Raw genomic sequence first — 22,344 nt, forward strand, 5'->3', positions numbered from 1 at the left:
TTTTTACTAGGTTAAAGAAGTCATCTTCTACCTTATTTCTTTCTCACTTAGCTTTAATCACTGAATGACATTGCCTTAATCAAACTGAGGCTTAAAAAGCCAAGGTCTCTCACTCTATCCAGGGCCATTTCCAGTCATCCTGATCCATATCTGGCCACTGGACCTAGATGGCTCCAGAGGAGAAAATGAGACTGATGCCTTTGAACAGTCCTTCCTCATTTAAATCCAATTCTCTTGCATACCATGACATCACAGCTCTGATGTCATGGGCCTCTTTGAGAATAAAGGATAAACAATAAAAACAACAATAATGTCTGACTAAGGACCAGATGAGTTGCTTGCTTGCATTGATGGGGAGAATTGTATCTCAATGAAAACAAAGGTCTGGTCTGAAAAAAAGCATATTTATTTCATGCTTATTGATTCACTTCCTTTAAAACCTCTCATTTTGTTGTACAGGACACTCCTTCCACTTATACAGATTGCAACTCTTCTTATTCCACAGGGTCACTGTGGTATATGAAAACTGGAAGGAATCTCAAGGGTCATCTAGTCTGATCTATAATGAGCAAGAATCCCCTTTATCACCTGCCCAGAAAGGATTCCCCCTTAAGACCTCCAAGGATGGGATGCCCACTACCACCTAAGTCAACTCATGCATGTCACTTTCAAATAACTCTAACCAATAAGAAGCCTATAATATATATATATATATATATATATGTGTGTGTGTGTGTGTGTGTGTGTGTGTGTGTGTGTGTATAACATGTAAATAATAATAAAAAATCATCAAACCTAAATTTGACTTTTATATGTACATAACGTTCAAATACTTAAAATTAGCTAAACTGTCTCCTCTGAGTCTTCTCCATTTCTCTCAACCTACCTCCATATGGCATGGTCACCAGTCCTCCCTCTATCCTGGTCATGTTTTAATCTATCTATGTTGCTGACAGCCCCTGAGGGACAGAGGAGATCTCAAAAATAAGTTCTTTCATGGTCTGTGGAACTCATCCCATTGTGATCAACCTGCCAATGAACCTGTCCACAATAAAATGGGATATGCCAAGTTTTGGAAATGGACATTAAGCTCATCACCAGCCCCATATACTCAAAGGTCACCCATGAAGTATAGAACTTATATGTATTGTAATATCAGATCCAGGTTATAAAAATGGCTGGTGCAATTTACTTAGTATTTAAAGTTTGTAAAGCACTTTTCAAATATTACCTTATTTGGTTCTCCCAACAACTCTAGGAGGTAGGTTCTATTATTATTCACATTTTACAGATGAGAAAACTGAGGCAGACAGAAGTGAAGTGACTGGCCCAATTTCACACAGATGGATAGAAATGTTAAAAGGGATTCTTATTCAGCTTTCTGACAGCCCTTCCAGATCTGTGACTCTTATATTCTGTCTTATTTTTTTCTGTATCAACCATTGCTCTTGAGACAGCTATATCCAAAGTAGTTACGAAGTGAATGAAATGAATGTATTAATTAATAGTTGTATTTCTATATTTACTGCTGTTATTCAATTTGTCTGACTCATGACCCCATTGGGGTTTTCTTGGCAAAGATACTGGAGTGGTTTGCCATTCTCTTATGAGGCAAACAGAAATAAGTGACTTGTCCAGGGTCATGAAGCTAGTAAATGTCTGAGGTCAGATTTGAGCTCAGGAAGATGAATCTTCCTGATTCTAAGCCTAGGGCTCTATCCACTGCCACCTAACTATCTGAATTTACCAAGTTGGTTTCAATTTAAACTTAAATAAACACTAAATTTGGAGTCAGGTTCCTTGGGTTCTAGCTCAGACTTGGCTATTAATTATCTAATCTGGGGTGAATCTCTTAATGTTTTTGAGTCTCAATTTCCTTTGTTTTTTTAAGTTAATTTTTAACTAACAAAAATTGATTTTCTCCCCTTAAAAAGTTCCTTTAAAAAAAAGAGAAAAATTCTTGTAACTATTATTTCCTCATCTACCAAAGGAGATACCCAAGCTGGCTACTTTATAGGACTGGAAGATCACATAATCTTGTTTTATAATTATAAAATACAATACAAATGTTAGCTATTATTAAAATTGCTAAGAGAAGTTGTTTCCAAGCTTCTAAAAGAGCTTAATTGCTATCAGTACCCTCTCAATTTTGATGCTGTGGGATAAAACTCTACTTACCCCACCTTAGTTATAGCTGCCATAAAGTACTTTGTAAATTTTAAAACATAATGTGGGCCCATGGGATGTAATTTCACCTGGATTCGGGAGAGATCAAGATTCAAACCACACCTATTCCACTTACTAGATGGGCAACTGTGGGCATATTATTGAACCTCCCTGAGTCTCAGTTTCATTTATAAAATGGGCTATTTCACAGGGTTACTTTGAAGATCAAATGAAATAATGTATTATAGAATTCTGTAAACCTTAAAGGGCTATATAGTGGTTCCTTTGATATTAAATGTGCTAATTAACAATATTAATAATAGCTATTAAAAGCTATTTTAAAAATAGCTATTTAAAAGCTATTAGAGCTTAAGTTTGCTTTAAGACTTTTTGAGATCTCTTGTATAAATGTCAGGCTTTTTTTCAATTATTTTGATTCTATCAGGGACATTTGTGGTTGTTTGATAATTCACCTGCATCCAGTTAGGAAAGGATTTGAACTAGCTGGATATGGGAGACTGGGAAAGATGATCCAGAGATCTCTAGGAAAGATTGTCTTTTAAGATGAGCAAAGCTAAGACTTGAGGTACCTAAAACTGATGACAAGGTGTCCTCTTATCTAAAGGAAAAGCACTTTTGTCACATTCATGGTGACAGCAGTAAGGTATTAACCATTGATACCTTACTTTTGAGAACAAGACAAAGGAAAGGGTTACATACCCAATGTCATTACACCCTACAATTTTGGATGGTGATAGTAGGAGTGACCAGACAGGCTTGGGGCTAGGGGCTTCCATACTCTTATTACACAGCAGGAGATTGAGGGTATCAGATTTTCTCCATCTACTAATCCTTCAATAGGTACCAGGACACTGGGAAGAATGTAGAAAGGAATCACATAGTTCCAGCCTAAGTTCCAAGAGTTCAGCCTCTGTATCTTGAACATACCAACTTGAAGATGCTGATGGCCTCAGGGTAATGTTCTTTCTCCAGCCTAGTAAGAGGACTTTGTAGTGGCTCAGTTAGCATGCCAAAGGCCGGATCCTAGGGACAAAACATGGACACCAACATTTGGTGGGAGTGATGAAGGAAGGCCATGGGAGAAATCAAGGTGAATAAGACTAGGGGAAGGAACATTGTGAAAGAGGAGAATAGGGTTTAGCAGAGTACTGTGCAAAAAGGGTAATAGAGCTAGGGGTCTCTTTGGGGAAGGAGTTTGGGGGATAACTTGAGAGTAGCTCTGAGGCTACTTGCTTTGCTTTCTAAAAGATCATCCAAAACCCTTTTTTTAGGTGCCTACATTACACTACAATGCCTTTGTAAAGTTTGTCTGGAAAGAACTAGGCCCTGCTAAGGCACCATATGATAATATCACCTCTGTGATACCCTCCTAGGGATTTTTGCAACTTTAATATGAAAAAATGCCTCCTTCCAAAGAAATTCAACTCTAATGTGGGAATTTCAGGTGACACAAAATATGGAGTGGAGAAAGCAAAGTGATGGAGAGAGGAAGATTGAGAACCTTCTCCAAATCCATTAAACCATATTCCATCAGGTCCTCACCTTGAAATGGACCTGGACATACTTAACCATCGGATAGTTGTTGATGTCGAGGGGCAGTGCAATCTGAGGGTCAATCTGTAGCTTGGGAGTACGGACAGAAACCACGCAGCCAGCATTGGCTTGTTTGTATACTGTGGGCCAGAGGAAACAGGAGAAGCAAGGCATAGGATCCCCCCTTCCCCTTACCGCCTATTCTCCCTCACCCTGAATCTTCCCCAGACACTAAAATCCCATCCATCCCCTCCTTCCTCCTCTCTCTCTCGTCCCCACACCCTCATTCCTTCCCTCCTCTCTGTTGTTCTTAGTCTCTGTCTCTCAGTCTCTCTGTCTCAGTCTCTCTGTCTCTGTCTCTCTGTCTCTCTGTCTCTCTGTCTCTCCCCCCCCTTCTCCCACCAGAAGCTCCATGCAACACTTTCTCTCTAAAACACTCTCACTGATTGATGCCTGCCCCAAATTGGGACATAAGACTGGGGCAGCAACTTCTCCCAAATCCCAGAAACCTCTATGACAGTTCCTGTCCTCACAACTTCCTCATGTCCTGTCCTTCCCTGGATTTCACTGTCAACTGAATAGCCTTCTGGTAGATACAAGTTCCCTCCCCACCTTCCAGGGTTCCTTGCCCACCTGTCACCACCTGTAGGAGTCCTGCCAGCTCAGCGGGCACCTCAAGACAGGCCACATTCACCACCTCTCTCTTGGTCAGTTCCTGGGACACAGCATTCAGAAGTTATCCTCCCTCATCCCCTGGTCCCAGTCTCATTGACTCAGGGGACTCTAGATACCAGAGTTTTAAAGAAACTGGGGGCAAAAAGTGACTACCCATCCAGACTGGGCACCAGTCTGTAGGTGCCATTCCTGCACCCCTGAAGTTCTCCCTAGAACTCACATTCACTCACCTGACTTCCCAAGACCCTTATCCTTGGAAGCAACACTACCATGAACTACCTATTGGGCTTACCTTCTCTTACCCCACTCTGTTTCCTAGACTGGAATCAGCTTCTGCACCTACACTTTCTCCTGATTTCTGTGACCCTTCATTTTTATCTTCAATTTAAAATAGCACAGGACCCTGAGACCTGAACCTTGAGTAAGGGAAGAAGTGGGGGAATGATGAAAGATATGGGAGGGGGTGGTGGCATGAGGAGAGAAACAATCTCAAAATGATTAGAAGTTACAAAACAGGAATATCAGAATAAAGGATGGGATTTCATGGAGGGCATCAGAGTGATGATGATGGAAGAGAATGAACAGGTCCCTCTAGCTCAGAATTCCTCATTTACTTGGTAGAGCAATCATATATTTATGGCATCAACATCATTTTTTATTGTGATTCGTTGGAATCTGTTTCATTTAATCATTCAGCAAACATGTATTATCTCTCCAACTAGATTATCAGCTCCCTGAGGGTTGGCACTGAATTATATATGCCACCCTATACACCTTCCCCCTACCTTGGGTCCCTCAGGAATATCATTGCTTGTATCTGGTCAAAACCATGGAGGCCAAGGGTAGGGTCTGGTGTGCCATCTGGTTTGCCCATAATTAAAAAGGATGGAGAGGATGTTCTCCCCCAAAACTATTTATACTCCCAATTTTGCCTTTGCTAAGTTTCTGTTCTTAGATAAATATGCTCTTCATTCAGTTCCAGACCTTTCTTCTACTGTTACCGCTCCAACTGTTACTAGTCTAAGACTCAGGCTCTGCATCAGGCATATCTTAACCCCAGGTCTGGGGACAATATTTGTTTGTGGATATATGGCTGTTACTTTGCATATCTGACAATATAGTTACAGACTATTCAAAACTAGAAAAGAAAAAGCTGATGTGAGCATATTAATGGATCTTCCTATTAACTTTGACCTTGCATTTTGAGGAACTGGGCAGTGTAAGATTCTAGTGATTTGTTGAGTTTATTAGTCATGTCTGACTCTTTTGACCCCATTTAGGGTTTTCTGGGCAAAGATACTGGAGTAGTTTGTCATTTCTTTCTCCAGTTCATTTTACAAATGAGGAAACTGAGTCAGATAGGGTTAAGTGTCATGCCCAGGATCACTCAGCTAATAAGGCTGGATTTGAACTCAGGTCCTCCACCCCCCAGACTGGGTGCCCTATCTGCTTCATCATCTATTCCCAAGAATACTGCATTTTGACTTAGAAAATCAAGGTTGGTGTTTTACCTTACCACTTTGATTAACTATAATGGCTTTGGGCAAGTCAGATAATTTCTTGGGATCTCAGTTTCCCCATTATGTAACCTCTGCATATCAATGCTCATCTGTCAAATAGCAGATTGGATCAGGTTATTTCTGAGGTCCCTTCTAGGTCTAAATCCTATAACACTAAGTCTTCAAGAATCGTTGAGGTCCCAAGTGGGCATCAAGCTTCCTTTTTGGGGGTACTCTCAGCTCAGGCCATAGGGGACAAAGTAAATCATTCAGCAAACATTTGTTGAACCATGGCCAGGACTGGTGCCTCAGAAAAGATACAAAACAGACACTCCCAGAACCATACCATCTGTGTAGCTCAGTGGTATATCAGCTCTACCATTTCCACTTCCTTTTCCCTCTCCCCATTCCCATTTCCTTTCCAAACTCTCCAACCTTCAAGGTATAGATTTAGGGGTTGGACCTGTGACTCACAGACATAGGGATCCTCTCACTGAGGAAATGCATCTTCTCTGTAATATATAGTTATTGCCTAAAGAGAAGCCTGTGAGGGAAATGACTTGCCCAGGGTCACACAGCCATTACATGTTATGGGTGAGACTAAACCCCAACCTTCTTCACTTTGAAATCTGCTCTCTCTCTCTCTCTCCATTATGTAACTTCTGCCTATCCAAGTCCACCTCAACTGATACTTGCTTTATGAAGACTGCCTTGATACCCACTATCAATAATTTCATTTTTTGTTGTTGTTTGGGGAGGAATTGAGGTTAAGTGACTTTCCTAGGTATTTTTAACACCTGCCTAAGGTCAAATGTGAACTCAGGTCCTATTGACTCCAGGGTCAGTGTTCCATCTACTGCACCACCAAGCTGCTTTCAATAAGTTCCTCCATGGTTTACATAGATTTTATACATTTACTTTCCATTTTTTAAAGGTATTTATCCATTATATTTGCCTTACCCCCTAACTTCTTGAGGACAGGAATCATGAACCTCTCTTTAAATCTTCACATTACTTGCAAGGGAGTCACCAAAAGCTATTAGTACAAGGAAGATTCTAGTTTCCTGGAGATTCTCTTCTTCCATGAAACCCTCCCTGCCCATGGCCTAGGAATGCCTTCTAACTATTTTTTCTTCATTACTTTGCTTGATCTTCAGCTTTTGGCTTGGGATTGCTGCTGCTGCTGTTTGTCTTTTGTTTTCAAAAAAGATCAGTGACATCACTGGGTGATGTCTTGGATTTAAGAGAGGCAGAGTTGCATGAGATCACTTTTCCTTCCAGAGTCATTGAAGTCCAGTATCAGTACAAAAGTCAAGATGACTGGCAATGACCTGGGATGCAGTGGGTGACCATGTAGTCTTCAATGTTTGACTAAGCTCTAAGCACTCTTCAATACTTGTTTCAGCCGCCTTCACAGTCATTGGAATAATTGCATTCATCTGCTCATTCTGCCAAAGGAAATCTTCACACACTTGGGATAGGCACTCCTCTAACTCACTGATGGATTTGAGGCTTGTTTAGCCTGTCTGCTGAGATGATTTACCAGGGTGTGGTTGCTGCACATCCTGCAGCATCTTGGAGCCACAGGCGAGAGTGGAGTGACAGTTGGTCAACAAAAGTGGGTGAGCAATCCTGAAAAGGGCTTAGCAGAGGTACTAGTACCTTCTACCAGAGCTACTAGTCTTCCTGAACACCCTATGCACCCTTGTTGGCTTGCCATATTGAACTCCTGATGTTCTTAGTTCCTGAGCCAGTTTGACCCTCTCATCATTCAGAGGTCTGATACCCAGTCAGATTATCTTTCTTTTCTATTGTCATTCTTTTCCCCCTTCTTTCTCTAACCTGAACATGCTCTAGTCCCCTAGTATTATTTTCAGTGATTTCTTTATGAGGGGATTTAGGAATAATATATGTGTTACTGAGAAGCATAGAATCAAAGAACACCAGAGCTAGACACTGTTTCCTTCATCTATCTTTTCATTTTAGGAAATTGAGGCTCAAAAGAGAAGTGCCTGGCTGATTTCTGAGATGTAAATGTTCACAAGGAAAATTTAACAATTGACTTTTGAGAGTCAGTTTGAGCTGGCTTCAGCATAACATTGTATATAGCTCTGGCAGTGTAAAAGGAATGAAAGAATTATGATTGGGACCTGGAACTGAGCTCCCTTCTGCTCTTCCTTCCTCCCCAGATAGCCAGTTTGGGATGAGATAAGATCAACCAGGTTCCAGGAGTATTTGTAAGTATGTAGCTGGTAGAGGAAAAGTGATGTGAGATTGACCTTACCCTCAGGTACTGCTTTTGGTTCACATACATGTTCACCAGAGATCTGAACTTGATCAAATTCCTCTTCATTTTCTGGTACTTCTTCCTAAGGGTAAAGAGGGTCAATGGAGCCAGAATCTAGGCAGGGTATAGATCCCACAGAGACATTGGTCTTCAAGAACAGCAGTTCCAGAAGCTGCCAGGAAACTCAATATTTCTCTCCCTTCAGCCATGCAGAAGCATGCAGTCAGGATCCTAGGCATGACATCCCATGTATGGGCAGGGCTTGCTTGTTAGAGTCCACTGGGGTATGACCACCCCCCTCCCCAAATAAATGATCCTTGTTTGGCTTGGAGATAGTCTGATTCATATAATTCTTTAAAGAAAACACCATAAAACAATTCCAAACTGCATCACCTCCCCACCTACTTACATGTTCACACAGCTGACAAAAGGATGTTTCTAAAGAACAGATCTAACCCTACGCCTTCTCCAGAAGACCCTATCATTCTAGACTTCCTACTCAACTCCATCAGCTTCCTATTATATATAAACTGTAGGATGTGTAAAGCATTCAAAAATCTATAAGATTGGGAGCTCCTTTTTGTATCCTTAGCTCTAGCACAATGCCAAGAAAATAGCATGTGCTTAATGAATGCTTATTTATTTATTTATTTATTTATTTATTTATTTATTTATTGAATAAATGGGGTCTCTAACCTTCTTTTCCAGCTTCATTTTTTTCACTTGGTCAAACTAGCCTTCCTGTTGATCATCCTCTATGATATACATGAGCCTTTGCACAGATGGTCCTCTGAGCCTGGAATACACCACACTTAAGTCTATTGGAATTCTTATTTTCCTTCAAGTCTCAGCTCCGATACTACATGAGGCCTTTCGTAATCTTCCCTGATGCCTCCTCCCCCAATTACTTTGTTTTATATATATGATTTACTTGTTATATAATTTTATATATATGTACAAAATATACACATTATATAATTATAATTATGTGCACATATAATGTATGGGCACCTATATACATTTATACATTCTTATGTGTATGTGTATAATCAGATATACATACATGTGCCTATGTACCCCAGTCATGACTCTATGTGATTCCATTTCCCAAATATATATATCTATATATCTATATATCTATATCTATATCTATCTATCTATATATATATCTATATATATATCTATATATATCTATATCTATCTATCTATCTATCTATCTATCTATCTATCTATCTATCTATCTATCTATATATATATATATCATTGGTCCTATGGGGCCACAGCACAGTTTTTGGAGTGGTTTGCCATTTCCTTCTCTACTCATTTGACAGGTGAAGAAACTGAGAGAAACAAGGTTAAGTGACCTGCCCACTTACCTTGAGATCTCAAATTGCTTTAGATTCTGAAAAATTCCCTGGCATCATCTAGCTAGTCAATGTGTGAGGCCAGATTTGAACTCAGGAAGATGACTCTTTCTGACTCCAGATGTGGCACTCTATCCATTGTATCACATGGTTGCATAAGTGAGTGTGTGTGTGTGTGCATGTGTGTTGAGCTACTGTTTCTCCCATAAAGTTCCTGAAGGCAAGGATTCCTTCATTTTTTTTCCTTTTATCCCAGGACAGAACCTGTACACAGTATACACCTAAAAAAGACTTGTATCATCAGTGTCCATCACATGGATTTGTTGAATGCATAAATGAATTTATGAATGAGCACAGTGTGTGCCTAAAAAAACCTTGTTTCATTAATTGATACACAAAATCCTTTGAGGCAGGCAGAATACATTTATATTTTATATATTATATCATTATAATATATTTTTTATAAATTACTATATTATGTATTATGCATATTATATAATATATTATAGTAATATATTGTTATGAGAGGTAGTCAGGCATAGTACTTGAGGTCAAGAAGACCTGGGTTCAATGTCACTTCTGATGCTTACTATGACCCAGGGAAGATTACCTGACTCCACAGAATCTCAGTTTCCCCAAGACTAAGTCCTAGAGGGGTTTCTAATTAAATCTTTGTTAGTGCAAGGAGTTCCCACACCAGAAGGCCCTGGTGTTGAAATCAGAGATCTTTCTCATATGACTCCCCCAGATCCATGGCAGGGCAAACTGCCCTTTAGGTAATCGGTGCGGCTCAGCTTTCCCATCCAGGGTCCCAAAGGCAGGAGGAGGTGGGTCTGCTCAGCTCTGCGGTCCTCTCCCGGTGGGATGGCCAGTGAGGAGCAGGGTGCCTCGCCCTCACCCCTCCTGCCCCCCTCACCGCTGCTTGTCCCCTCACCCGACCTGCCCGCCTCCCGTACCTGGCAAGGTAGCCCCGAGAGACGCTCTGGAGAAGGATGATCTTGCGGCGCAGGGATCGGAACCGCCTTTTGATGAAGAAGCCTCGGAGGCAGCGCTGCAGCGTGAGGACGGCCAGATGCAGGACTCGGTCCCTCATGCTCTCCAGCAGCTGGTACAGATGTTCCTTTAGGAACAGCTGGGGAGGGGATAAAGCAGGGCACCCTTGGGTCCCAGAGCCCTCCCCGTAGGATCAGAGGATCTGAGTCGAATCCGGGCTCTGCCATTTAACGGGTCAGGTCTGCGGACCTCAGTTTCCCCAGATCTAAAATGAAGATCTTGGTGATCTCACAAATTCCTTCCAGACAAGCTGGGTTCAAATTCTGGAACTGTGACTTATTTCCTGTGTGATCTTGGACCTCAATTCCTCACCTCTAAAATGGGATTAGACTAGATGACCTCAAAGCATCTTTCTGACCCCAAAACTATGATTGTGGCTGTTGAGTCGTTTGTATGATTCTCCATGACCCGTTTGGGGTGTTTGGTTTTTTTTTCTGATGAGACAGTGGGGATGAAGTGACTTGCCCAGGATCACACAACTAGTTAGTATCAAGTGTCTGAGACCAGATCCTGGACCTGTGCTCTGTTTCCCAGCACCATCTAGCTGCCCCCTTTTGGGGTTTTCTTTGCAGAGATTTTGGAGTGGTTTGCCATTTTCTTCTCCAGATCATTTTACAGAAGAGGAAACTGGGGCAAACAGGGTACAATGACTTGCCCAGGGTCACACATCTAGTAAGTACCTGAAGTTGGATTTGAACTCAAAGATTGGAGACATAAATAATCCACCTAGGTGACCCAAATCTATGATCCTATGAGCCTAAATATAGATCTATAATCCCCTTACCCGGGGTCTAGGGTCCAAGGTTCAGGTCAATTGGCAATGAATAAATCCATACTAAAGGTGTCCCAAAAGTCTTAGGGCACTCTTATGTTTGAAACTTAAATTATTTAAGCTAAAAGCTTACATATGTAAGGAAAATAATGAAAATCTTTGACTATTTCACTGAAGGCAAAAATATAAACTATAAGGAAATTAATCTGCCCAAAGGAAAACTAAGGTAGAAGCTCTGACAGTAGAAAATGGGAGGGGAGACCATGCCTGTTTGCATGAAAAGTCAGAGCGAAGAATGCCCCAGAGTTTTCAGTTTAAGACACAATAACTTTGAACTCTTTTGGACCCTAACCCTCCTATATTTTTAACAGGAAATAATGATAGCCTCATAGTATGGTAGGATTAGGGCTCAAGAAGACCATAGAGATTTTCTACTCCAAGTCAACCCCTTTCTTACAAGAGAGGGAACTGAGGTTCAGAGATATTTGATTTGAACCTATTTCTTCTGAGTTCAAATCCAACATTTCTTTCTTCTGCTACGCCCCCCCCCCCCACCTCAACTAGTTAACAGAGCTTTAATAAAGACACTTTAGGCAGACCCAGTGGGGATGGTCAGACTGAATGTAAACAGTAATTCTTTCTGTTCTGGCCAGATACTCTGAAGATCTTCCCCTCCTAGACTGATTCTTCGGAATAGGCAAAAATAGGTCACCTTTTGTTCCAATTCTAGCCTACCCTTTATTCCCTGAATGAATATTATCTCAGACAAACTGAGATCTGGGAAAAACATTAGTTTAGAAAGGCTAAGTTCTCCCAATGTATCTGGGGTCATGCCAGTCATTCTGACCTAAGTCTTGCCACTAGAATCAGATGACCCTAGAGGAGAGAGCAAGCTCTGCCTCACTTAAATCCAATTCACTTGCAAGATATCACCTTCCTTATATCATCTATTCTCTTCTTATTATGTAATTTTGCCATATCTCATACTTCATGTTTCTTCCTTAAGGATATTATTTCTCTCTCATCACATCCAATTTTGCATACCATGGAAACAATGTAAAGACTAAGACTGCCTTCTGTGGGGGGGGTAGGGAGAGGGAAGCAAGATTAGGGTAAAAATTGTAAAATTCAAAATAAATAAAATCTTTCCTTTAAAAAAAGAATAAGAATAAAGGATGAACAAAACAACAACACTGGGAATGAGGATTGGGGAAAGAGACATGGGGGAGGAGGGGGAAGTAGAGACATTACCAACACATAAATAGCAAAACATAACTTAAGTGTGTATTAACAACTTAGTTCTATCATAGGTTGCTGTTTGTACTTCCTTTTCAAAAAGGACCATGACATCAGGTATGTGATGGCATGAAATGCAAATGAATTGGACTTAAGTGGAAGGAAGGAGAGAGAAGCTATGTAAAGCCACCTATCTCACTTTCTTCTCCAGAGTCATCTGGGTCCAGTGGCCAGCTATGCATCAGGGTGACTAGAGAGGACCCTGGCAGCAGTAGTAGTTAAATCAGTTTTAGAAAGGAATAGTTGAGTTTTTCCTGGTAGAAACATGGATAATTGAGGAGGTGAAGTGGGGGTAGGATAAAGGGTTGGTAATGAGAAGGTAGACAAAAATATTGATGGGAAGCAGAAGAGCTTTAATGGAGTGTTAGGAAGGTGACAAAGTCAATCTAAAAATTTCCATTTGCTGTAAGAAATCATGATCAGGTAGATTTCAGAAAAAGCTGGAGACATGACTGATGATAAGTGAAGTGAGCAGAACCCAGAGAACAGAGAACAAAGAACAGGGAACGATGTACAATCATTAATAGAGCATTGTGTAATAATCAACTATGATAGACTTAGCTCCTCTCAGTAGTTAAATGGTCAAAGACAATTCTAAAATCCTTGTGAAGAAAAAATACCATCCACATTCAAAGAAAAGCTATGGAGTCAGAATGCAGACCAAAGTATATGATTTTCACTTTTTAAAATTTGTTCTGTTTTTTCTTTCTCGTGTTTTTCCCCCTTTTGTTCTGATTTTTCTTTCACAACATGACTTATATGGAAATATGATCCACATGATTATATAAGAATAACCTATTACTATCATGGGGAGGGGTGAGAGAATGGAGAGAGGGAGAAAAATGTGGAACTCAAAATCTTACAAAAATGGATGTTAAAAATTACATGTTATTGGAAAAAATAAATAAAAATAAAAAGGACTTCCATTTGACCAATCTGGCCTTTCTTGAATGTTATGATTTATAATTAATCAGGTAGGGCTTCTATCATCAATTAGTTAATAATAGTAAGTGCCAAATATTGAATTGTTGATAAAAAGAAGCAAAAGATAATCCTCGTCCTTAAGGAGCTTGCAATCTAATGGAGGAGATAACAAACAATCAAATATGTACAAGGCAGCTCTATGCAACTTAAATAGGTTATATAGTCCTTGAGATCTGGATTACTCCTTACCTTGCTGACTCCAATGCAATACATTTGATGGGTAACTGTGCAAAGTCTATTGAGCACCAAGACACATGCTTCCCCAGTAGGTGGTACATCATGTTTGAGAGACACCAGGCATCTGTACCTGAAATGTGAATGGGGAATTCCAATAATCATTGATCCCTACTTGAAATAACTATACTCTTCTTCCCCTAAGCTTCCCTTTTTTCCCAGTGAAAGATGGCAAACCCAGTGGGGATCTCCATGATCATTCTATACAACTTCTTGGACTGCCTGGAGGACCCTTGAAGGCCCATCACGGTAGTCATGGAAGAACATGCATTGGAAGTAAGAGCTGCTGTATTCATGAGTCTACAGGAAATATGAAACTAACCCTGTTCCCAAGTATTCCCAGTATACAGAATTGTCTGGAGCTGGTAAAGAGGGAAAATATTTCTTCTCAAAGGGTGAGAGGAACTGGAATGTACCAAGAGCTCAGTGCTCCTTCCACTTCTACAGGATGTTTCTGATTTCCTGACCATGATACCCCCGAGGTATCAAGGCTGAATCTTGGATACCCTAAGTTCCCCTCCATGGAGTGTACCTGTCAATGAAGACCTGGAAGGGAATGCGTACGGGGAAGCCTTCTTTTCGGATCCGAATGGTCTCCATGACCCCCGAATATCGGAGCTGCCCCATTACCACATCTGGCTCAAAGAGATCAGGTTCCTGAGGTGAGGAGAGGGAGAATAGGCTTCTCACTTACTGGTCTTTCCAGCTGTTTAGGAGGGTTGGGGGAGGGTGACAAAGTGATGGAACTAAAAGGTAGGGGACAGAGAGGGAATGTGCTCTCTGAGTCATTCAAGACTCTTCATCACTTGATACAATTCTCCTTTTCAGTCTGGTCTCATACTACTCACCTCCCCAGCTCCAAACTGCGCTATGCTCTGCCTCCTGGATTGTAGCTCCTGTGTTGTACCACCTCCATGCTTTTGCTCATGCCAAGAGGGTCTTCTCTTCACTTGGTTTTAATTCATGCTCAAAGAACTATAATTGTCACCTTCTAAACTCTCAAAAACCTTTATATCTCTCTATATACTTACAATATAATATTTTATATTATGTTTATCTATGTTTGGGGTATATATAGTCCCTTGCTAGACTCCATATTCCAGGAGGGTCAGCATTATTTCTTATCTAAATTTTGTACTTCTTCCAATGACCAGCATAGTGCTCTGCATTCAGGTTTGTGAACTTGAAATGGTGACATAGGTAAAAAGAGAGAAGGGATGAGAAGGAAAATGATGGAGGAGGAATGAAGAAAAGGAGGAAAAGAGAAAGAAAACAAAGAATAAATGTTTCTGGGGAATGGGGAAAAGAAAACCCCGTTCTCTCCCTCCTCATCACCCTTATCCCCTTACCTTTTTGTGGTTGGGTTTGAGGCATCGAACAAACAGTGGGTTGCACCTGAGAGTCAGGTAAGAAAGTAGGCATGAGATCCTGAAAATCTTTGCTTTTCTTTCCCTCTTCCCTCTAAACCAGTGCTTCAGAAAGCACTGGGGACCCCAAAGAACTTTTGTTTTTGTGTGTTATATTTAACATATTAGAAATTTTGAATTTTAAATAAATATTGTATAAATGAATTTTTAAATATTTTTTCATTAAATAATAGTAAGTTCATCATATATTATCATAAATAACATATTTTTATGAAAAATTATTTTTCTGAAACAAAAAATAAATAGCAAGATGAGTGATTTTTTTAAACATATTTTTGCAAATCTCTTCACTGTCTGTCTTAATAGAAGACATCTTTTTCTGCATTCAGTCTCTTGTGGGATAGTGTTTTTGTTAAAGCACTCCACCTCATCCTGCCAGAGTTATTTTGATTGTCAACCCTATTTAAAGGCTAATAACCACTCATGAACTAGTCCTATCCTGAATGGATGGTAGTGACCACTCTACTCTGTCTCTACATTAGAATTTCAAGCCATCCTTGGCAAGACCTGAGACTGGCTTATCAGTCAATTCTCTGACTTAGTTGCCCTTGCCTGATGGGGAAGAAATTATGGTCTGTTTCCCAGAGCCCCCCTCACCTCTCCATCTTGTCCACTAGATCCAGGAGAGATTGTTGAAACTTAGCAGCCACAGTGGGAGCCTTGTAGAGACGAGTGAGGGTATTGTTCTTCCCCAGACGGTGGTGGGAGGTCAACTGAGCATGGCTGGCAAAGAGGTGAGCCACAACCTGGCACCCACAGGGCCAGGGAGAAAGAGATATGGGGAATGAGAAAGTGACTTTTCCATAGAGAAGTCCATTAGCAGTGTGTGGGTAGGTGGGTGGGTGGAAGTGTGGTATAGTCACAGCAACATGAGGGTAGAGGCAGGGAGGGCAGAAGGGACTGCTCAGTCCTCATGCCCCATCACGCGAGGGCATACCAAGAACAGCTGAGCTGACCATCCCCACCCCCTCCCAGTTCAGCAATAAGTAAGGGCTTTATTCTGCTGCATGCAGGCATCTATGGGAACAATTCTTCAGCCTTGGACACATTCATTCATTCATCCATTCATTCATTCATTCATTCTATAAGTATTTATTAAGGGCTCCCTGAATATTCCCAGGTGCTGTGCTACACCCTGAGGATAAGTACAAAGACAGGCAAAACAAAAAATCCAATTCCTGCCCTCAAAGAGCTTATGTTTTACATAAAAATATTATAATAAATTAAAAAAATATACAAACAGAATAAAATATTCAAACCACAAAATAACTTCAGGGCCAATGGAAAGGAGCTACCTTCTTAGAAGGATTCTGGGAGGTGTGGGGGAAGTGATGGAAAGAAGATGGCATGAAGAGGAGGACTCACTTGAGTTTTACTTCGGACAAAGAGGTCTAGCACATCCTGTCTCACCTGGTCATAATTTTTGTCTAGGAATTTATGCACCTAGAAAAGTTAAAACAGAAAACAACCCTGGGCTGTGTCATGACAGCTCCTGCATGCATGATAATCTACCCCTATCTCTTTTCTTATCTGTAAGGATTTTCAGGAACAATAAAATGAAATGAATCATAGAAATCAATAAAACAATGTATGGGAAAGTGCTTTGCACACCTTAAATCCCATAATATGAGCTAGTTTTTCATTTTCTGGAGAACTGACAATGGTGGCCCTCTAGAAGTTTAACTTATTGCTCTGAATTCCCAAGGTTTACCATGGTAGTCTAGAAATAGGAGAGTTTAATAAAAAATAAATGAAATAAATTGAGTTGAATATTAACCTTGGTAAAAATGCCCTAGAGCCAAATATAAAGGCATTCAATCAGTCTATAGGTATTTGTGTCAAGCACCTTGTTAGGTTCTGGGGTTATAGATACCAAGAATGAAATAAACCCTACTCACCATGACTTTGGGGAAGTTTTCAAGTAACTTGGGAACTCCTTGGATCACCCCACCCCAAGCCAAAAATAGGTAGAAAGGTGGAGATAGGTAGGTATGCTTGGAGAGGTGAGCCTCTCACCTGGTAGGTGACTTTGCCAGCATAATGTTTGATGGTGAATTCAGGCAGGGGCATTTTGGGCTTGGAGTAGAGAGGGTTGGAGCCATGGTGGTAATGACATTTCTGTAGGAAAGTGTGGTCTGTGGCCTGGGAATAAGGATGAACAAATAGTGATCAGAGAAGGGAAGGAGAAGGGGGTAAAGGGAAAGAAGGGAAGAGTCCTTTGCCTGGAATGGCCACAAAACATTAAAACTAGGTAAAATAAAGATAGAACTGTCTACTGGCCATCTATAACTGAATGTTCCACTGTTACTCAAGCTCAATTTGTCTATACTGAATTCACTTTCACATCCCAAACTAGCTCTTCTTCATTCCAATTCTTTTAAATAGATATGCCTATGCCTCTACTCCACGTATTGCTGTGTCTCCTCCATATCAACAGTTATCTCTGTTTTTTCCTTCTCCTTTGTCTCACATATTCATTCAGTCACCCCAAAAACATTTCTCACATTCATTCCCTCCTTTCCATTCTCACTGAAATCATTCTATTTCCAGTTCTCAATGCTTTTCATCTAGACTTTCTTTTCTTTCTTTCTTTTTTTTTTGCAAGGCAAATGGGGTTAAGTGGCTTGCCCAAGGTCACACAGCTAGGTAATTATTAAGTGTCTGAGACCGGATTTGAACCCAGGTACTCCTGACTCCAAGGCCGGTGCTTTATCCACTACACCACCTAGCCACCCCCATCTAGACTTTCTTAATAAGATCTCCTCACATCTAATCTCTCCTTCCTCCGATCCATCTTACACACTTCTACCAGACTGGGTTTTCCTAGTATATGGGATCACTCCAATGCTCAAAAATATTCAATACTTTCCCATTTCCCAGGCAAACTAGTCTGAGAGGGCTTCCAGAAGGTGATTTTTTTTGAGAATCCCTATAATTACAACCATTTTCTCTCTAGTATAGCCAGAAGAAAAGACCTGTGAGACTTACCTGAGGGAAGCAACTCTGATCATCTAGAATCCTGAGGATACCATAGGGCTTCAGGCAGATAAGGTTGATACAAGGCTGGTTGTCAGTAAAGGTAATTTCTCTCCAGTCTATTTGCTCTCGGATGTATTCATCCTGGATAAAAGTTGCGCACTCCCAGATTTGTACAAGATTTTTTTGAGGGGAGGGGGGAACTATGGTGCCCCTCTCAGGGACAGAGGCCTCACACCTTTGAAAATCAAACAGTCTTACCCTTTCCCAGCCATTTTCTACTCATAGAACCTAGTATAAGTTTGGGCTTCCAGTTGGAATCCAAAAGTTTACCATGCCCAGCCTCACAATCTGAGCCTGCAAGGGATCCTGTTCCTCATGGAGCTCATAATTAGCTGGAGGTAAAATGTGTGAGAGAATTAGGAGACAATTTAGTTTCAAATGTACCGTGAGGAATTCAGAAATGGTGGAAAGCCAAGAGGCTTACCTACCTGAGCCTAAAAGGATGGGTGGGCTTTGGAGAGGCAGGGAAAAGATGTGGGACATTCTTTCTACTTCAGGATAGGAGGAACAGTATAAATAAAGGCATAGATGTAGCATTGCCTGCTCCTCTCCAATGCCCCAGAAACCTCCCCATTTTTGGTCCCCTGCTTGAGGGCTATACTTATCAATGAGAGAAGACCTGGCAATGAGCTGACTAAATGTCGAAGGAGATGGGTGTCTCTAGGTGGTTGACTCAAATCAAAATAGAAAGTTAGAATCAAGCTATCCTTGGGACCATCCTCCCTTGCCCCCAGTTCCCCTACCGCCCCAGATCCCTCCCTGGCTCACCTGCTCCTCTTGGAAGACAATCTTATTGAAAAAGTACTGCAAATATTCATTGGCATAGTTGATACACAGCTGCTCAAAGCTGTTGAAGCTGAGATCCTGGTCACAGAAGGATTCAGTTACAGATATCCCAAGATGGCACAATAGCAGGGAAAGAGGGGGAGGGGAGAGGGTAATCCTAAATCTCTAGTGTTGGAGTCATCAATGAATTTATTAAATACTTCGCATGTGCAAGGCATAATACTAGGAGCCAAAGATATAACTATAAAAATGAAAATAATCCCTGTCCTCAAGGTGTTTATGGTCTAATGGAAGGATACTATTTCAGTGAGGAACTTCCTTGTGGTTTCCTCTTCTTTTTTTTTTTTGCAAGGCAATGGGGTTAAGAGACTTGCCCAAGATCTCACAGCTAAATATGTATTAAGTAACTGAGGTCGAATTTGAACTCAGGTCTTCCTTGACACAGAGCCAGCGCTCTATCCATTGTGCCACCTAGCTGCCCCTGTGTCTTTCTTTAATCAGTAGCACTCCTCCCTCACCATCTACTTTCATGTGTCCTCTAATTCCAACCAAAGGCTTGATTCTTGGCATAGCCTAAATGAGACACACTCAGGTAGATGAGAACAAAAACGAAGAAAAGGGAAGGAAATGAGAACCAAGCGATCAGTCAGATCTATCGGGGAAAAAACAAGGCAAGCAGACAAAAACTGGAAGATGTGAGACACAGGTACAAAGGACCAAGATATACAAATTTAAAGATAGGCACACAAACATCTAAAGTGTGTATGGACCTCTCAGTTCTCTTAATGCTCAATCCTGAGTAAGATCTGGAAGTGCTATCCTCTGTTTCATGCCCAAAACATTCTATCTTTTGATTTTTTTCTCACTTTTCTTCACTGATTGTCCCCCATGCTTGGAATGATCTCCCTCTTCCATCTCATCTTTGCCTCCTGGCTTCCTTTCCCTTGTTTCCTTCGAGTCTTTGCTAAAGCACCCACCCACCTTATTAAATCTCACAAGGAGATAGGATCTCCCTTATTTCCTGATCTTCCTTAATACTCCTCAGTTGATCATTTCCAGTTTTTCCTATCTATATCTTGTTGATAGAGTTGATTGCATATTGTCTTTCTCATTAGATTGAGTTCCTTAAGAGAAGGGACTATTTTTTTGCATCTTTTGTATCTCCAGTGCTTAGCATAGTGATCGACACATATTGGGTGACTGTTGACTAAGAATGGCGAACTTTCTAGGCAAGGGAATGAAGGTTGGACCTGGAATCTATCCTTCCCTTAGCACCCACCTCAAAACCATAGATGTCCAGGATGGCAATAGAAAGAGCATCTTTCTGGGGGTAAACCAAAGTGTTGATCCTGTCAATAAGCCAGCCAAACAGCATAGAATACAGAATCTTGGCAATAGCATCTCTGGAACAGAGAGGATGCTTGGTTGAGATGGGGTGGAAGAGGAGGAGAGGAACAGCAAACAGGAGCCTGGAGCAACATTGGATGGGGGTAACCTAACTAAGGACACAGCACCTATGTATGGTCCCAACTATCCTACCTGGCATCCACGGCACTTTCCACAGTGAGGGGGGTATAAATCTTCTCTCTCATTGTCTCCTGGAGGAGGAATGTCAGAAAGATAGCAACAGGGGTAAGTGGAGTAAGAATTTTCCCAATAAGCTAATTTGTGGTTTTTTAGTTTAACTGATCTAATGGCCTTGGCTAGCTACTCTATCCATATAAATAATGACTCTTCTATCTTTTGTTTAAGCCAGATGTGTAAGTTTATTTATTCTTTATTTCTATTTTTCCATTAGAACTCATTTATCTACTATAAAAAACCCTGTTGATCTACAGAGATACTAAGCTGTAAGTATATTGTTTAAAATCTTACCAAAAAAAGAGAGAATAAAAGATTCTCCTCCTAGGAAAGTGAAAGGTTTGATCAGTGGGACCCAGTCTGGGGCCTTGGAGCTCACAGGACAGAGCAGGAAAAGAGTAGCATGATAGAATATAAACCTGGGATATTATGGATTAGGGATTTAGAATCTCCTAGGAGGAAATCATAATACAGTGACAGGAGCAAGCTGCTTGGGAGCAGAATGTGGTTAGTTTTCTTTCCTTTTTAGATTGCTAGCAGTCATTCCTGGTTTCAAAGGAAAGTCATTCCCTTTAAGGAAAGGAGATGAAATCATGCCAGCTACCACAAAGGAAGGAGCTTTCTCATTCCTTAGCCTTGCTCACTAGAAATATCTACCAGGCAAACCTATATTTATCATCATCATTATTATTATTTTATGTATTAATTAATATTTTTATTACCATCATATTTATTTGTTTTAATCTAAATTTGCAAGGCAACCCTCATTTTGGGAAATTCTTTCCTGTTGTTTTATTGTTCTCAAAGAGGACCAAAGTTATCTCTAAGACAATGTTTTGATTTGTCCAAGAATTGTATTTAAGTAGGGCAGAGCTGGACAAAGTCAGTATTCTCCTAAATATTTTTTTATCCCTAGTACTTTTACACCATGACTGGAAAGTGCTTAATAAATTCTTATGGATTAATTAGATAAAAATATTGAGTGTGGATTATTGTAATCTGTTTTGCTTGCATGTTAAGAGTTAAAAGTTTTCCTTAAAGTATAGCCACTTTTCAACTCTTTTGTGGTGGCTAAGAATTGGAAATTAAAGGAATATCCATTAACAGTAATTAAGGAATACTTAGGCAAGCTGTAGCCTATAATTGTAGTGGAATATTGTTGTACTATAAGAAATAACAAGCAGAATGATTTTGGAAAAATTTGGAAAGACTTATATGAACTGATGCAAAGTGAAGTGAACAGAACCAGGAGAATGTTGTACACAGTAACAGCATTATTGTATAATGAACATTGTATAGCAAACAAGAAGTCAATCCCAAAGGACACATGATGAAGCATGTTATTCATCAACAACAATGCATGAAAGGGGATAATATGTAATAAATCAGGAAAGAACAGTTGGAGCCAGGTTGTAAAGTCCTTTTAAATATCAAACAGGCAGAGAAAGAAGTGATATTGTTTGAATTCAAACTGAAGCATGCTATTTTTCACTTTCATTTTTTTTAATTTGAGTCCTCTTGTGAAAAATGATAGATATGGAAATGTTTTATATAATTGCCCATGTATAACCTATATCTGATTGCTTACTGTTTCGGGGAGGGCTAAAGGGAGGAAGGGAGTTAGAAA

General features: G+C 40.4%; 1 protein-coding gene across 1 annotated transcript in view; it reads right to left on the minus strand.

Annotated features, from left to right (window-relative positions):
• Nucleotides 1-22,344, minus strand: part of MYO15A (myosin XVA) — a 125,974-nt gene that overhangs the window by 62,894 nt on the left and 40,736 nt on the right. The window contains exons 13-27 of the mRNA XM_074201942.1: nt 20,676-20,734; nt 20,416-20,539; nt 19,119-19,214; nt 18,300-18,431; nt 17,328-17,453; nt 16,677-16,754; nt 15,909-16,057; nt 15,234-15,279; nt 14,417-14,541; nt 13,840-13,957; nt 10,502-10,677; nt 8,179-8,263; nt 4,354-4,435; nt 3,730-3,860; nt 3,115-3,210 (exon numbers count right to left, since the gene is read on the minus strand). Coding sequence (XP_074058043.1) covers nt 3,115-3,210; nt 3,730-3,860; nt 4,354-4,435; nt 8,179-8,263; nt 10,502-10,677; nt 13,840-13,957; nt 14,417-14,541; nt 15,234-15,279; nt 15,909-16,057; nt 16,677-16,754; nt 17,328-17,453; nt 18,300-18,431; nt 19,119-19,214; nt 20,416-20,539; nt 20,676-20,734 — 1,623 coding nt within the window. The remainder of the gene's footprint in view (nt 1-3,114; nt 3,211-3,729; nt 3,861-4,353; nt 4,436-8,178; nt 8,264-10,501; nt 10,678-13,839; nt 13,958-14,416; nt 14,542-15,233; nt 15,280-15,908; nt 16,058-16,676; nt 16,755-17,327; nt 17,454-18,299; nt 18,432-19,118; nt 19,215-20,415; nt 20,540-20,675; nt 20,735-22,344) is intronic.

Source organism: Macrotis lagotis, chromosome X (assembly GCF_037893015.1).
Source record: "Macrotis lagotis isolate mMagLag1 chromosome X, bilby.v1.9.chrom.fasta, whole genome shotgun sequence".
Lineage (NCBI taxonomy): Eukaryota > Metazoa > Chordata > Mammalia > Peramelemorphia > Peramelidae > Macrotis > Macrotis lagotis.